Source organism: Natrix helvetica, assembly GCF_964273705.1.
Source record: "Natrix helvetica genome assembly, chromosome: 5".
Lineage (NCBI taxonomy): Eukaryota > Metazoa > Chordata > Lepidosauria > Squamata > Natricidae > Natrix > Natrix helvetica.
In genome coordinates, this window is record NC_138551.1 from 61,530,587 (window position 1) to 61,547,581 (window position 16,995).

At 39.6% G+C, this 16,995-nt stretch overlaps 1 protein-coding gene across 1 annotated transcript in view; it reads right to left on the reverse strand.

The window, feature by feature from the left end:
• The window catches only part of CACUL1 (CDK2 associated cullin domain 1), a 47,998-nt gene that overhangs the window by 24,379 nt on the left and 6,624 nt on the right, over positions 1-16,995 (reverse strand). Inside the window, exons 3-4 of the mRNA XM_081955823.1 lie at positions 15,604-15,706; positions 472-567 (exon numbers count right to left, since the gene is read on the reverse strand). Of these exons, the coding sequence (XP_081811949.1) occupies positions 472-567; positions 15,604-15,706 (199 nt within the window). The remainder of the gene's footprint in view (positions 1-471; positions 568-15,603; positions 15,707-16,995) is intronic.

Genomic DNA, 16,995 nt, shown 5'->3' on the forward strand with positions numbered 1-16,995 from the left:
TGCCTTGCCCAATGGCAATTTTATCTATTTTCTAAAGTTCTAAACCACACACACAAACTAAAGAAACAGACACATAGTATATAATGGCATAAAACCATGATTTCTCTGGTATAAATCAACCTGAGTAAAGCTAATGGTTTACTAGAATGAAGTTACTCTGCAGAAGACTAGAGTGATTATTCCAACACGATTTTGGAAAGCTAGAGGAGGATTAACCATAAGAGATTCCTTGTAACAGCTACAAATATGTCCCAGGACCATCACCTTCCAAATAAATGGAAACTAGCATTCACCATTTAGGGGCTGGGGAGGAAAGAACTGAAATAAATAGAGGAAGTTAGAAAAAACTGATCATCAATCTCTTTCTTGACTTACAATAAATATTACATAAGTACTTAGTTGCTGATTTGGATAACTAGTAATAACTAACATCTAGGTACTTCTTTTCATAAGTTATTTGTAATAACTTACCATATATATGAAAAGAGGCACAATGCTCTGTAATGCTCCCATATACTGCCCAAGTGCTAAGTTAAATCTTTCAATGTAGAGATCGGGAGGGCTGGCCTGCAAAAGAAAAAAAAGAAAATAGAAGGCAACCTTACATTTTGGCATAAAAAGGTTAAGTTTGAAGATTTAAAGAAAACTCCTAATATGAAAGTTAAAAAATGATTTAAAACAACACTTTACCATTATAGATAGTCCTTTGTTTAAATGGCCCCAAACGTTTGGGTACCAGGGACTGGTTCCATGGAGAAATGTTTTTCAGAGGTGGACGGTGGAGGTGGAAACGTGGACCGGAGGTTTTGCATGTCACCTGCATCCCAGAGATGGGGGTTCACTTGTTTGCACAGACCGGTTTCTGGCATGTCACAGATAGGTGCCAGTATACGGACCGGGAGTTGGGAACCCTGCTCTAGTTACAAGTTCAATTTGGCCCAGAATAGCTGTTGCTAAGGAATGTGCTTGTAAAACGTGATGTCATGTGACCATATTGCTTAGCAATGACAACCTAGGCAATACTGATTGTTGTAATAACAGATGCATAGGTTGTTAAGCAGGAAGCAGGAGAGAATCCTGGGTAAAGAGTGTAAGGGGCATGCCTAGGGACCCAGCGCAGACCGCATACAAGTTGGGGTAGTGGGGTACTGCAGTGACCTGCGAGCTCAAAAAGTCCAGGGAAAGAGCCTGCAGGGCATGTGTCAGTGCAGGGAGGCGGGGTGCGCACAGGTTTGCTGGACAAATGATCGTAACTCAGGACTATCGGTAAGGTTTCCTCTACCCACCAATGCTGCCACCCCTCCACAAATGACAAGGAAGAATCTCTTTGATAGTCCATCGTATATTAAGAATATGTATACTATTAATAAGTTCTTTCCTCTTGGGTATTCAAAAAGACACCAGTGGGAGGGGGGGGGGGGACAAAGTCCAGAACTGACATATTCATCCTCAAGCCAATGATGCCTACATATGTTCATTGTCCACTAATGCCAAGGCTTGGATAGGAAGTGGATAAAAATGATGGAACGTAGTATTTATGAGAAAGGTTGTTGCCCCCTCCAACTAGGTTTATGCTACAGATCCTCTCTGTAAGGAGCGCCAATGCACCCTTTTAGGTGGAGCTTAAGAGTCCCAGTCTAATATGTCTAATACTATGCCCAGTGAAATTCCAAAGCTATAAACAAGAATGAAAAGTAAAAAATATATCTGAGGAGGAATTTGCTCTACTATTACAAAGAAAACAACATGGATGTTATTAGGTCTTTAGGCTTGATATAAAGGAGACTTTATTGTTTTTATTCTTAATATTCGTTTAAAAAAAATATTAAATAACTGAAGTTTAACATGTACAACTATTTAAACTATAACATCTTACTGCATACAAGTATCTGCTTTTCTGTTTTATAGTTGATTATATTTTCTCTTAATAGTAGCTCTGTTTTTCCTTGTTTGTCATGTCTTTATTATCCAGCAGCAGAATCTAATAAATACACATGGATTTGCTTTCATTTTCTCACAGCCATTTATATGAGTTATTGCTCATAGCTACAAGCAACAGAACAAATAAAGATTTCTAATAGAGTACTGATTCTTGTGCTTTACTGATGTGTGTGTATGTGAGTATATGCATAATGGTTTAAGAGCTGAATGCAATGAAATTTCATTTTAATGTATGCTGATTAGTGTACATTTAAACATAAAATAATATTGTATTCTTTATTCTATTCTATTCCAACACTAGTATTACTCTTTTGCGCAAAACCAACTATTAACTACCACAGGACTGCCAAGAGATAGTTATTTTCTGTAACGTCAAAGGGAACAGCAACAACTCCATCATTGTTGCACATAAGTAGTTAGAATAATAGGTTTACATGTTCAAATCTCTCAGGCAATTTAGTAGACAGCACAGTTCAAAACTAAACAACGAACACGTACACATAGCTCTGGAAGTAAGACATCAAGTCTGAAAGCTTATACCGGGTCTATGGCATTGTTGCATTTCTACTCAGAAGTTATTATCTGAACATAGCTGGTAAACTCATATAGGACTGTGGCCTTAGAATTACAGACTGTGCTACATAATACATTCAAGGGCTTTTACAACAGAACACAGAAAAGAGATTACTATTTGCAAAGCACTCAGAAAGAACAAACACCTTCAATGATCCATAACAAAATGATATCAAAGTTACCCTGCCTAGGTCCCAATTTTATACACTTAATATAGTCAAATATATGCATTTATTTTGCAGCCTAATCTGCTTTGTTTAAAATTCACAGTAACAACACTGATTACAGTAACCTCAAAACGTAAGGCATAACAATGGCTATAAGTAAATTGCAGGCTGTGATTTGGCTATTTATGACAATGTTAATTCTATTATCAAAAAGGTACACAGGGCAACATAATGACAAATGATCCTACTTATTTTAGCAAATCCTTCAATCACCATTTCTGGGTTTGAACCCCCTAAGAAACTGGTTTCAAGGATTTCCTTATTCTGCTTGAAAGTTTGGTTTTGACAGAGGGAAGCAAAGAAGGAGAGGAGAAGGAAAATGGAGCATTCACCTCTTTATCCATCTAATAAAATTTACATTTAAATCCAATCAGGATCATAATTGGGCTTTATTAGTAATCAGGAACTTAACAAGACTTAACAAGTTAAATTTTTTACTTCTGATTAAAATAGCTTCATCTAAAACATCAATCAATTCAATCTTGTGAATGATGGAAAATGGAGAAAAACATGGCAATTCCTTTAATGTTATCCAAATAAATAACAGTCTATCAAATTACTCCTTTAATCAAGAAAAGATTTGCAGGACTCAAAATAGAAAGGAAGCAAAAATTTGGTTTGGTTTGGTTTGGTTTGGTTTATTTGGATTTATATGCCGCCCTTCTCCAAAAGGACTCAGGGCGGCGTACAACATTAAAAAACACACAATTTTTTTTGAGGTAATCATGTCTGCATTTTCCACAGACCAAAATAGTCTACAAGCTTGCATTCCGCTACTAATAAATTAACTTTACTAACTTATTAAAAAGTTTCAGATTTTAATCTTTCAACAAATCTTGGCTTTTTAAAACAGTTTTGTTCTGAGTGCTCCAGGCTGTATTCCAATTGAAATTTTGCATGGCAGTTTTCAATTTGCTTTAATCTTTCATGCTAGCCAGTCAGGACAGATTGACTGGTTCCACCTATAACTGGTTCCACCTATAACTGGCTGACGCTGGGTAAGGTGAAATGGGCAAGAGGATTATTAGGAAAAAGCAGTTATCATTAAGCGCTTGGTTCAGAGATAAAGAGCTACAATAAAAATCTATTCTGCTAATGTTTCCAAACAGATACACGACTGCTTGCAGCCATCTGCCCGCTTGGCTAGCTAAGTTACTCTTGTTTTCAAAATTCTTTGTCATTGAAAATAACAAGTGCTATTGAGGCTGCTGAGGTTTAAGATCTAAAGTGAACAGCATGGCTTGTTTTCCTGAACTTTTACACTGGGTTCTTGTGTCTTGTTAAACTGCAATTGTATTTAAAGCAGCAAAAACTTTTGCTTTGTCTTATTCTCCTAGTATGCAAATATAGGTAGCCTTGCGTTGACTAAAGTCTGCGCCTGGCAATCCATTGCGAAGTGACACAGTTGTTAAATGAAATGTTAGGTGTCCACACTGATTTATAATGTCAATGCTGATTGTGAGCATTAAGTGCATCACTGTGGTCATTAAGCAGGACATCACACAACCGCGGCCTGCAACTTCCTGTCAGCTTCCCCACTGACTTTGCTTGCTGGAAGTCAGTTGTGAAGGTCACAAATGGTGATCCTATGATCGTAGGATACTGTAATTATCATAAAATTCAATTACCAAGGACCTGAATTGCAAGTACATGACTATGGGGGACACTATGATGGCTGCAACTTTGAGGACCAGTCATAAGTCTCCTTTTTCAGCAGCTGCTGTAACTCTCATTTTATGCTGAACAAGTGATTGGTAAGCAAGGACCATCTGTACCGTTGTACACCTCAATGGAGTACAGAGCTTGGGGAAATAGTTTCATTTGTTTGTATTACTATTCTTCATTTGAAGCATTTTTAAAACTACAGAACAGAAGCAAGCAGATCTTTAGTGTAGAGACTACACCAGTGGTAGTCAACCTGGTCCTTACCGCCCACTAGTGGGCGTTCCAGCTTTCATGTGGGCGGTGGGGGTTTGCTGTAACTCTGCTTTGTAAATTTTATAAAGTAAAGCTACTTCCCTACTTTATAAATCACCATTACTGTGGAGCCGGTGGGCGGTTAGAAAATTTTACTACTAACAGAGTTACAAAAGTGGGCGGTAGGTATAAAAAGGTTGACGACCCCTGGACTACACAATATACTGCTTTTTTTAATGGACTTGCTTGGATAACTAATGAACAAAAAAAAAAAAAACCATCAAGCAAGCCACAAGCCAGTTGTAGTTTGATCTTGTTTAGTGGCACAATGAGGAAATAATCTATTACTTGCTACTGCTAATCAATTTACCAAAAAATTCAGCCAAAAAGGTAATTTATTTTTTTTCCCCAAAAAAAAGTAGAGCAAACAATGGAGCCATTTCAAGTTTTGTTTTATTGGGACAGAGCCAACATGTAACATTTCAATAACTGTTAACTATTTTGTTCTGAATTTGAAGTAATACACATATGAATTCCCATTGGTAATAGCACCACTAGCATTGATGATACTACTTATTTGGATAATGAAATGCCTGTCCACATATAATCACCTCAGAGAGTACTAAGGACTTCACAGTTCAATCCTGACCTATGTATATTCTCTTCTAAAGTGTCCTATTTTTGGCTCTATGATTAAGAGAAGACTTCCTTGTACTGAATTTGATTTCTGGGGACAGTATGTCTATGGATATGTCCATATTGTTTTGACAACATTGAACTAATTTGTCACTGCCTTCTTCCAAGGTGTCTCTTTTAGCTTTCCTATTTAGTTTAATATAAACAGGATTAACTCTATTAGACGTTTTTGATACCAGCTATGTTTGGTTATGACTTTTATGCTTACATAAAGTTTTTTAAAAAGCTAAAACAAATCATTACTACTTTGGTATTGAAAATGTAGCTGCCATAAAATTTTAATGGGTAGAAGGCTTAGATCACATTTGGCAAAGACTATTTTAAAAAATTAAGTAACCATATTAATATTGAAATAATTTGTTTTCATTTGTCTTTAAAGTCACATATACTTTGAAGAAAAATATTTAGTACATACAGTATATTTCAATACTGCCCAGCTCCAAAATTCCTATTTTCATTTTTTACTTACAAAAAAGGTTTAAAGAGAAAAATATACAATTTAGTTATTCTGAAAACAAAAATGAAGAAAAAATGAAAATCCTTCATTTCATTGTCTCTGCATCTGTGAAGATAACTGCTCCTATATGCAAAGGAATAAAAACAATGTAGTATCACTATTACGTAATATCCAGTATATCAATGAGTATTAATATATTTAACCAGAGGGGCAGTGAGATCTTAAATACTGTAACTCTCCAAAAATGAATAATGATTGTGAAATTTCACTGCGATATGCTTCTCAATTAAAATGAGGAAACATTAGAAAAGCTTTTGCAAATAGTGAACCTTGTCAGAATATACAAATTGTACCATTTGCCCAGTTAATCATTTAACATTCCAAAATATAGTGATGAAAATCTCATAATACTCGTATACTTGATTAGATGTTCAGATAAACAAAGAAATATTGATGGCTTCCTTATTATATGGTGTCACAATGGAATTGATTCAGTTTTCTTCCTTTATTTTCCATCTAGCCATTAGGTGTTGCATGTCTCTTTATCGCTCTGCTACAAAAATCAATCCTTCTGGAAACTTCAATCTCAGTTATTACACAATATATCCAGTTTATCCTGGCCTTCTTTTATAGAATACACTTCAATACAGAAATTGAGATTTTTTTAGAACCTAATTCACTAAAATCAAAGTAGAGTTTTCAAGATAGTATCTAATGTACATTAATCATGCACCCTGATGGAAACACTTTGGATATTCACATAAGAGTATCTTACTTGGAGGGTATCAGCATAGTTTTAACACGAATAGGTCATGCCAAATCAAGCTGATCTCTCCCTCCTTCCCACCCCCCCTCTCATTTATTTCTGATAGGGTAGCCAATTAGTTGGCCATGAGAATCCAATTGGAATAATATACCATGATTTCAGTAAAGAATTCAACAAATTATCCTACTGGATTCTAATACAGATGGCAAAATGTAGCTAGACTATGCTACAATTAGCCTGATACAGACCTGACTAAACAATTACATGTCAATATCACCAGAGAAAAAGAAGGAAAAGGTTGGATGACATATCAAAGGCTCAGTTATAGCCCTATAAACGCTATGTGCTTAGAGCTCAAAGCATTGTTAGAGACCCCACACACCCACTTCACAGTCTGTTTCTGTTGCTCCCCTCTGGGAGGAGGTTTCGAAGTATTTCTAGCAGGACTACCATATTCTGTAACAGCTTTGTTCCCTATGCCATCCATCTGGCAAATGTGCAAGATTCGTTTTCCTCGCCATGTACATGCATACATCCGAACAGGACTGTGTTGTTTCTCTGTGTCATATAATATATGTTGGTATATGCATAATTTTGTATTTATTTATTTATTTTGTCATTTTTATGTAGTGCATGTTGGAGGTGGTGACCCTTTGAGACTTGTAAGCAATGAAATTACATTTTAATGTATGCCGATTAGTGTACATTCAAAGTGACAATAAAGTTTCTATTCTATTCTAGTCTATTCTAGTCTAGTCTATTCGTGATGACTTGGATGAAGCATGGAAGATAGGATAATCAAATCTACAAATAAGACAAAGATGGGAAGGATGGCAAACATCTGCCCTGGGAAGGAGTAGAACTTATCTCCAGGCACTCTCCTAGCCCTAACATTAACTTCTATATATAATATGTACACAATTTTGAAAGATGTCTCAGACACTGCTAACTTTCATTTACAACCAATATAACACAGCATTACTTATGAACTCCTTTACTTTTTATGGCAGCAATTATACAACAGGCTACCATCCAGCCTTATATCCTTAATTATTATTTTAATGTATACTTCTTCATAACAAATTAAGTCTAAATATTTGAATATATATATATATATATATCCCAGTTATTCCAAGGTACATAAAAAGTAAGGAATGCATTAGCTGCTCTTTATTGTGATATACAGAGGCAATGAATGGCAAGAAAGAAACCGATGTTTAGGACTACAGTATTTTTAGGGGACTTGTAAATCTACACAGTTTGATGCATAGGGACAGTTAAAAGTTTGTCTTGTGTTTTTTCAGTCTTTAAGCTGGATGGTTTAATATTTGGGGGGAAAATATACCAATTTGACAGAGAAAGTATTCTGCTGCCATCTACAGCACGATTGCATAACAGAGATTTTTTATCTCCTATATTCTGAATATTTCATCAAATGCTGCCTTGGATTAAAAGTCAAACTATTTAATGGGTATTTTAAACATTTTGAGGCAGTGTGAGGGGAAAAAAAGAAATTTAGGATACTTGAAAAGACAGCTATTGCCTTGTTAGGTGATTACTAGTTAGATTTGTTCTAATGTTATATAATGGCAATACAACCTATAAAAATAGCTTTTATACATCTCTCACAAGATAACTATTAAATAAGAGCTTAAACATTCCTATAAGGATTCCATATTATATCTCAATAATTCAGGAAGAGCAACCTGTATCTCAAATACGTTCTCCATCGCAATATTTCACGATCATACTGCCAACAGCAAAAATGTGAATTTCAGAAGGTTGTTATTGTTTTAAAATAAGAATAGAAGAAGCGGGGGGTCCAATCTGGACGACAAATCGCTCTCATCCTCACTCCTTTAAAAGCCTGCTGCCAGCAATAGGCAAAAAGCACAGCTTTTCAAACCGTTGGGATGGTTTTAGGGTTAGGGTTAGGTAGGGTAGGGATAGGAGAGTTCAGTTCACAGAAATTTCTCCTTTCATTTCCATACTGATCATATCCACCACCACTCTTCAAATGGTTGGAAAAGTTTTATCTTCCAATTATAATGAATTCCTGAAAGCTCAAGAGGTTGAATTGTAGTCCCTGGTCCCTCAAACCTTATCGGTCACTACAAAAATCAGGCAAAACTCTCCTCTAGGCCCCACACTGACACACATCTAAACTGGATCAGTTGGTGTACAGCTACAGAGATGGCCTTACAGCAATATTCAAAAATCAAAACTCATTACCTAAACCTAAGGCAAAAGTCCGGGGAGTATTAAAAAGAGACTCAGGATGACATTTTCCTGACGAATTGGTGTATAAGAAGAAAGAGGGGAAAAGCACAATCAAACTAGCTGTCTCTATTAGTGTAGCTCACCTCAATAAAGCATAATTCTACTTTTCCTGTGGAGTCTATTTCCTGATCTCGTCTCTCTCAAAGGGCTGAGAATTGCAGTTACAGATACACGCTGCCCTGACCTTCCTTCCTTTATCAGCAGCACCTTACAATAGTTTTGATGGAAGCCAAAAAACAAATTTGCAAAGCAGGAGCAACTAAAATATCACCGAATTAATACTTAGCATCCCATTTGAAGTCTTTTTCCACACAATGATTATCCAGCCTTTACATAATGAGATGAAAAACACTTTTCACTCTAAAGCAGGACACCCAAAGAAGTTCGCAATGAATTCAGATGCATATTAAAAAAGATGTGGAAACTAACGGCTGTTAAAAACTAATACTAATACTAATTATGATACTAATGTCCTCAAACTGAAAAATGATCATATTGCAATGGAAAAGTTGTTCTACCTCAGAAGAGTTTATTATCTCTTCAAAAGCAAGAAGTGGAGCTCTGCATACAAAAATCAATATTTAGTGTTCAACTGAGTCTCTCAGGAAACTCCCCGAAAATCTGATAGTCTTTACAAGTGCACAACACACAGACACACAGAGCCAATCATGTAAGTTTCCCATTGTTATTTATTATCTGAGAATATTTTCTCTGCCTCAAAAAAAATATCTTAAAAACAGATGGTTTTTTCCTGATTATGCAATGATTTTTTAAGGATTAACCTAATTTAGTAATTGAAATGTATGTCCTTATTTTATAAGAAGCATTTTATATATCTTCTTGATTCTTTAATCGGGTTCTACCTGTAAGATCTATGGTTACTACCGTGTTTCCCCGAAATAATGACATGTCCTGATAAGGCCATGCCACATTTTTCTGGTGGGCAAAAATATAAGCCCTCCCCCGCAAATAAGCCCTCTGGACAACCCCCCACCTCCAGCCAGGCAGAGCGCCGCTCACCAACCTAGCGGTATCCCGAAGTTGCCAAGCCATGGGAACAGGGGGGGGAGGCAAAGGTGATCCTGTTGCTTGGCGCCTTCGGGATACCACTAGGTTGGTGAGCAGCGCTGTGCCCAGCTGAAGAGGGGGGTTGCCAGGTGGCTGCTGTCTTCTGAGCAGGGTCTCAAAGAGCTGGGCACAGCCTCATGGGCAAATGGCTGTGTTGCGCTGTCGCAGCAACGCAACACAGCAGCCATGAAGCAACCACGCTCACGAGCAGCCACCCGGCAAACCCTCTTTCCAGCCGGGCACAGCACCATTCACTGACCTAGGGGTATCGCCAAGCCATGTGAGCGCCTGTTTGCCGCCGCCCGGCTCCCATAGCTTGGCACCTTCGAAATGCCAGTGAATGGCACTCTGCACGGCTGGAGAGGGGGGTTGCGGAAGCAGCTGTTCCGCTCTCTCTTGTGCGCCTCCCAGCCTCATGATGCCCTGGCCCAGCTCTCTTCGCAGAGCCAGGGCTCCTCCACTGCTGCCGCCGCATGGCTTTTTCTGCAGCTTCCAAACCAAGTCTTCCGGCAGTGGCCGCTCTGGGCGTACGCTCTATGGTTGTGGGCCAGCTGCCGGCAGAGCGTACAACCATAGAGCGTACACCCAGAGCAGCCACTGCCAGAAGACTTGGTTTCGAAGCTGCAGAAAAAGCCATGCGGCGGCGGTGGCGACAATGGAAGTACTCTGCCTCTGCGGAGAGAACTGGGCCAGGACATCATGAGGCTGGGAGGCGTGCGAGCAAGAGCGGAACAGCCGCTTGCATAAACCCCCTCTCCAGCCGTGCAGAGAGCCATTCACTGGCGAACAGGTGCTCACGCAGCTTGGCGATGCCCCTAGGTCAGTGAATGGCACTGTGCCCGGCTGGAAAGGGGGTTTGCCAGGTGGCTGCTCATGAGCGTGGTCACTTCATGGTTGCTGTGTTGCGCTGCTGCGACAGCGCAACACAGCCATTCACCCATGAGGCTGTGCCCAGCTCTTTGGGAGCCCGCTTGGAAGAGAGCAGCCGCCCGGCAACCCCAAAACAATAAACCCTCCCCTCATAATAAGGCCCAAGCCATATTTTGTGAGTAAAAAGAAAATAAGACCCTGTCTGATTTTCAGGGAAACACGGTAATGAGTTTGGTTAGTAAAATGAAAAATGCATCATTGAGTCTTCCAGCATAAAGTTACACATATAAGGATAGCATATTTTATCAATGGAGTTGTGGTAGATGGAAATTCATTTCATGAAAGTTGCTTTTTCCCACATACAGAGAGCACTTTTTCCTACAACAATTTTTCAGAGGAAACATGAAAAGAGCCAGTTTGACTCAGTGATGAAGGTATTGATCTAGAAACCAGCAGACTGAATTCTAGTGCCGCCTTAGCCATGAAAGCCGGCTGGGTGACCTTGGGCTAATTATTTTTTCTTAGCCCGACTCACCTCACAAGGTTGTTGATGTGAGGAAAATAGGAGGGGGGGGGAGAAACATTAGATATGTTCACCGCCTTTCCTTTATTATTTTATAAATAATTCAAGATATAAATAAATAAAGGCAGTCAGGTATAGATAGGAGAGAAGAATCTTTGCCTAAAATATGTTGGTTAATCAGGCATTACTTCCAGAAATACATCCTTATGTTGCCAAATGAATGTAGAACAGTCCAGTATTCCACAGGGATGATCCTTTATTATTATTTTTCCTGGAACATACTGATCTGGAAGTTGTTCAGCTCTGGAAGTATATGTGAGAGGGGGACCTAGTGTAATGGGATAGTTATAGTGAAGCAGTAGTTTCCCAAGAAGGAGCACAATCCAGAAAGAGGGCCAGATAAGAGACAGCACAGGCCACAGCTATATAGAAAACAGAGGGGGGGGGGGGGAATAAGGATAGCCACTCCCTACAATCTCCCAGGGCATAGGATGACAGTAGTTAAGGATTTAGTCTGCAAGATTCTGACTACCGGGTGTAAGCAAATAAAGAAGTGAACTCTGGCTGAATGTCTCTTCATTATCCTTAGGCTTAGCTGGACAGTACGTTTTTCAGGATATGACCAGGCTGAGCTTGAGGATGGTGGGACCAAAGGAATCATCAATTTGGAGTTGTTCTGCTCTCACAAGAGACCTAAGTCCAGACCCTCTTGAATTATGCTGCTCTTATCTAGTGCCGATTTTCCTTGACAGTTAGTAGATCAGATTTTTGTGTAAATGAAAATAAAAGCATGTAATGAACTTGAAGTGCTTTGAACTAAATTCTTATTCCTGGTTACTTGGTCTTGACATCAGTTAAGTTTTAGCCACAAAACAGGATGATTTGAAGGCTGGATTATATTAGAAACCCTGTTCTAGAAAGCTGACTTTTGCATACTATCAGCAATGTTCTGTTTTGATACAGGAGGGAAGTTACTTTAAGAAGTGCATTACCAAGATCCTTGTATTTTCTCCCCTAAGATAAAAAGAACTACTACTAATCAGACCAGAGTTTAAGAGCTACAAAATGTATGTGCTTGCAGAACAGCCAGGTAATACACACTTTTAATTGACAATGTAATTAAGTTATAAGAGTGGTAATGAGGTGCTTCTTAAATTACCTATTGCAAAATCACATGCAAAGTATAGATTTAAAGAGGTTTGGGAAAGGGTTATGCTTATTCTCAAGAAAGGGAAGATCTTTATTCTATAGGAACATTCAGCTACAGGAAAAGATGCCAGGGGATAACTAGACATTCAGCTCAACAAACCAACATTGCTGCGTTTAACAATGGCTACTGCCCAGTACTCTAGCAACTGTAAGTCAAAGCCATTTCAACTGAAATACAATCTAAAAGGTCAGTGTATAATCTCAGAATAGCAAGCATCTGCTCCCAAAACTTGAATGTGGCTCCTCCCAACCTTCAAAAGTTGTTTCCATATTATAATTTTTAAGATGTCAGCAGAAAAATAAGTGCACATTTGGGAATTATCATATTAACAAGCATTCCGCAAAATAATTCAAATTAGAAACATCTGTTTCAGCTTTTGGATGTTTTAAATTTGAAGTGTTGTCTACACTACTAACGCTAGAGCTATTTAATTTTAATAAACATTAGTTCTATATGTTGAAATAAAGTTTAGTTTTCAGTACTTCTTTTTTAAGTTCATCCAAAAGAATATAAATTAAAAAAAAGTTTAAGTAAACGCAAGGAGAAAAAAAAGTTTATAGTACTTTCTGAAGGACAGGTCTTGGCGCATGCGAAAGATGAAGTGTGACTTCTAATCCAAAAAAAATGTGTGATGTGCTGTGTTGCAGCTGTTTCAAGGAGGAAGATCCCCCCCCCTTCCCTGTAAATGCAATGCTAGTGTTTTATTTCAATACAGGAAGTGTAAGAAAGTTACTGTTAGCTACATATCTCTTCAGTGAGCTACTATCAGTAGCTACAGCATTCCAAAGCAGCACATTTACCGTGTTTTCCCCAAAATACGACCTGTCCTGAAACTAAAGCCTTGCCACATTTTTCGCGTGGGCAAAAATGTAAGCCCACCCCCGAAAATAAAACCCTGGACAACACCCCTCCTCCGGCCAGGCAGAGCACCGCTCACCGACATAGCAATTTCCTGAAGGCGGCAAGCCACAGGAGCCGGGGGGGGACGGGACAAAGGCGCTCACATTGCTTGGCGCCTTCGGGATACCGCTAGGTTGGGGAGTGGCGTTCTGCCTGGCCGGAGGGGGGAGTTGCTGGGCGGCTGATCCCTTGCGAACTGGCTCCCAAAGAGCCGGGCACAGCCTCAGGGGCGAAGCAGCCATGAGGTGACCACGCTCACGAGCAACCGCCCGGCAAACCCCCTCTCCAGCCGGGCAGAGCGCCATTCACTGACCTAGGGAGTATCCCTAAGGCACCAAGCCACGTGGCGCTCTGCCCACTCCCCAGCTCCTGTGGCTTGGCACATTAGGGATACTTCTTAGGTCAGTGCATGGAGCTCTGCCCAGCTGGAGAAGGGGGTTAGCGAGCGCCTGTTCCGTCCCCACTGCGCTCCGAGCATAACTTCTTCTCCAGCTTCCAAACTCCAAAACCCGGCTGCCAAGTCTTCCAACAGCAGTCGCTCTAGGAGTGCGCTCTATGGTTTTGGGCTGGCTGCTGGAACTCTCTGTAAGAGAGTCTTCCGGACAGAGAGTCTTCCAGCAGCCAACCCACAACCATAGAGCACACTCCTAGAGCGGCCGCTGCTGGAAGACTCGGCAGCCGAGTTTTGGAATTTGGAACCAGAGAAGACGTTATGCTCGGAGCGCGGTGGTGGCAGCGGCTACTGCAGGGAAGCTGGGCCTGAACATTTTGAGGCTAGGAGGCATGCCTGCTGTGGGCAGAACAGGCGTTCGCACAACCCCCTTCTCCAGCTGGGCAGAGCTCCATGCACTGACCAAGGGGGTATCCCTAATGTGCCAAGCCGTGGGAGCTGGGGAGCAGGCAGAACGCCACATGGCTTGGCGCCTTAGGAATACCCCCTAGGTCAGTGAATGGTGCTCTGCCCGGCTGGAGAGGGGGTTTGCCGGGCGGGTGCTCGTGAGCTTGGTCACCTCATGGATGCTTCGCCCCTGAGGCCGTGCCCGGCTCTTCGGGAGCCAGTTCGCAAGGGAGCAGCTGCCCGGCAATCCCAAAACAATAAGCCCTCCCCCTCTAACAAGCCCGAGGCCATATTTTGTAAGTAAAAAGAAAACAAGACCCTGTCGTATTTTCGGGGAAACACGGTACTGCTGGCTCCATTTACTGACATCTCAAGAGTTTGAAGATTGTTACATTCTTCACACATATTAATACTTGACTACAATGAAAGCACAGCTAAATATAAATATGAAATTGTTATTTTTTTTCCTGATTTTAAAGCCTGGACTAATTATTGACAAGCAAACTAATTTATTTTCTTTCTCTCCTGTCAGTGAATTGCTGATTTTCTAATGTCATGCTGGCTAATTGTTAATAAGCAGCAAATGTCCATATAGAGGCAAGTCAGTATTAAAACCAGGTTCTCAATTAAAAAAAAACCAATGCCTGTAATTAAAAAAAAACTCTTTTCAGTTGGTCAGTAAAAATCCTAGTTTTGTAAAACTAGGGAAGTCCTTTTTTAAACAAGCAGAGTAAAAATGAACAGCATATTTGTATAAACCTAAGAAAACACAAATGAATCTCCAATGTAATCAAAAGTTGCCTGAGCACTGATAAATTTTCCAACCCAAAGTTCTGCAAGAAGATAAAAGGCTAATTTAAGCCAGCTAAAAATAATAGATACATACTGGCACGCATCTACTACATGCTTCCCTAGGGACAAAGTGATCAAAATTGGTCACATTTATTTGAGAAATCATCCTAGATTTTGTTCACTGCTATGGCTGATCTCAAAGTACTAAACAGAGTCAAACCTAGTTAGTACTTAAATGGGAGATCACCAAGAAATGTCATAATAATAGGCTAGTCCAAGAAGCTGAAAGAGTATCTCAGGAGACAATTGGCAAATCTAATAGTTTGAACATGCCTTTGAAATCATTAGGGATCAGATTCAACCTAGTGGGGATTTTTCTTATCCACACCTATATATGTGCAAATCCACCATGTATATTAATATCATCTTTGGCAAGAATTACTCACAACTGACATGTTACAAATCAGGTCAATCAAGTTCTGTACAGGAAGCAATTATGGTAGCAATAACTTCAACAGATCACTGGAAATTGTGCAGCTTCTTACCTGCAGCTCCTTTGAGACTCTCTCTAAGTGGTTAGTTATCTTTTTTATTAGGTCACTATACATCTGTTCCGAATGTTGCTGGCACACACATTTATACACACAACTGCAGAAATAAACACAGGAACAATGATAAACTGACAATAGTAAGCCTGTAGAAATGTATTTTGAATACACGTAGTCCTCGAGTTACGACCACATGGAGCCCAAAATTTATGTTGCTAAGTGAAAACATTTGTAAAATGAGTTTGCCCCATTTTACAACGTTTCTTGCCACAGTTGCTAACGTTAGTAACACGGTTGCTAAATGAATCTAGATTCCTCACTGACTTTGTTTGTCAGAAGGTCGCAAAAGGAGATTACATGACCTTGGGACACTGCAACCATCATAAATATAAGCCAGGGCCAAGGGTCTGAATTTTGACCATGGTGATGCTGCAACGGTTGCTAAGTGTGAAAAATGGTCATAAGTCACTTTTTCAGATTGTTGTAACTTTGAACGGTCACTAAATGAACTGTTAGAAGTCGAGGACTGCGTGTATATGATTTAAAATATACATTTATAACATTCTAAACCTATTAATTAAAAGGTTTGTGGAAGCAAATCAGTATTTGTCAGAGAGAATTCTACAAGATCTAAAAGCTCAAGGCTATCTCACATATAATGATTCCATTGTAAAATACAAATTCCATTTGTATTTCTAAGAAGATTGTTTAGTTAACATATCATATTATTAAGATATGTTTTAAACAAACATGCCGTTTCATTCTGTTATTGATGCTTTTTTTGAAATTTTATATTTTAAGCATTCATTTTATTCATAATAATACAACACTCTAAATATTTCTTTTCAGGGACAGAACAGAATTTTAAAAAGAAACCCTTTTCAATATTTCATTAAAGGTAAAGATTCCCCTCGCACATATGGGTAGTCGTTCCTGACTCTAGGGGACGGTGCTCATCTCTCTTTCAAAGCCAAAGAGAACAATATCGGACCTTTGAAAAGTATAAGCATGCATATGCAGTCAGTACTTGGTTTGGGCCCCTTTTGCAGCAATTACTGCCTCAATGCGGCGTGGCATGGAAGCTATCAGCCTGTGGCACTGCTGAGGTGTTATGGAAGACCAGGATACTTCAATAGCGGCCTTCAGCTCTTCTGCATCGTTCAGTCTCATGTCTCTCATCTTTCTCTTGGCAATGCCCCATAAATTCTCTATGGGGTTCAGGTCAGGCGAGTTTGCTGGCCAATCAAGCACAGTAATTCCACAGTCATTGAACCAGGTTTTGGTGCTTTTGGCAGTGTGGGCAGCTGGAAAATGAAGTCAGCATCCCCATAAAGCTCGTTTGCAGAAGGAAGCATAAAGTGCTCCAAAATCTCCTGGTAGACGGCTGCA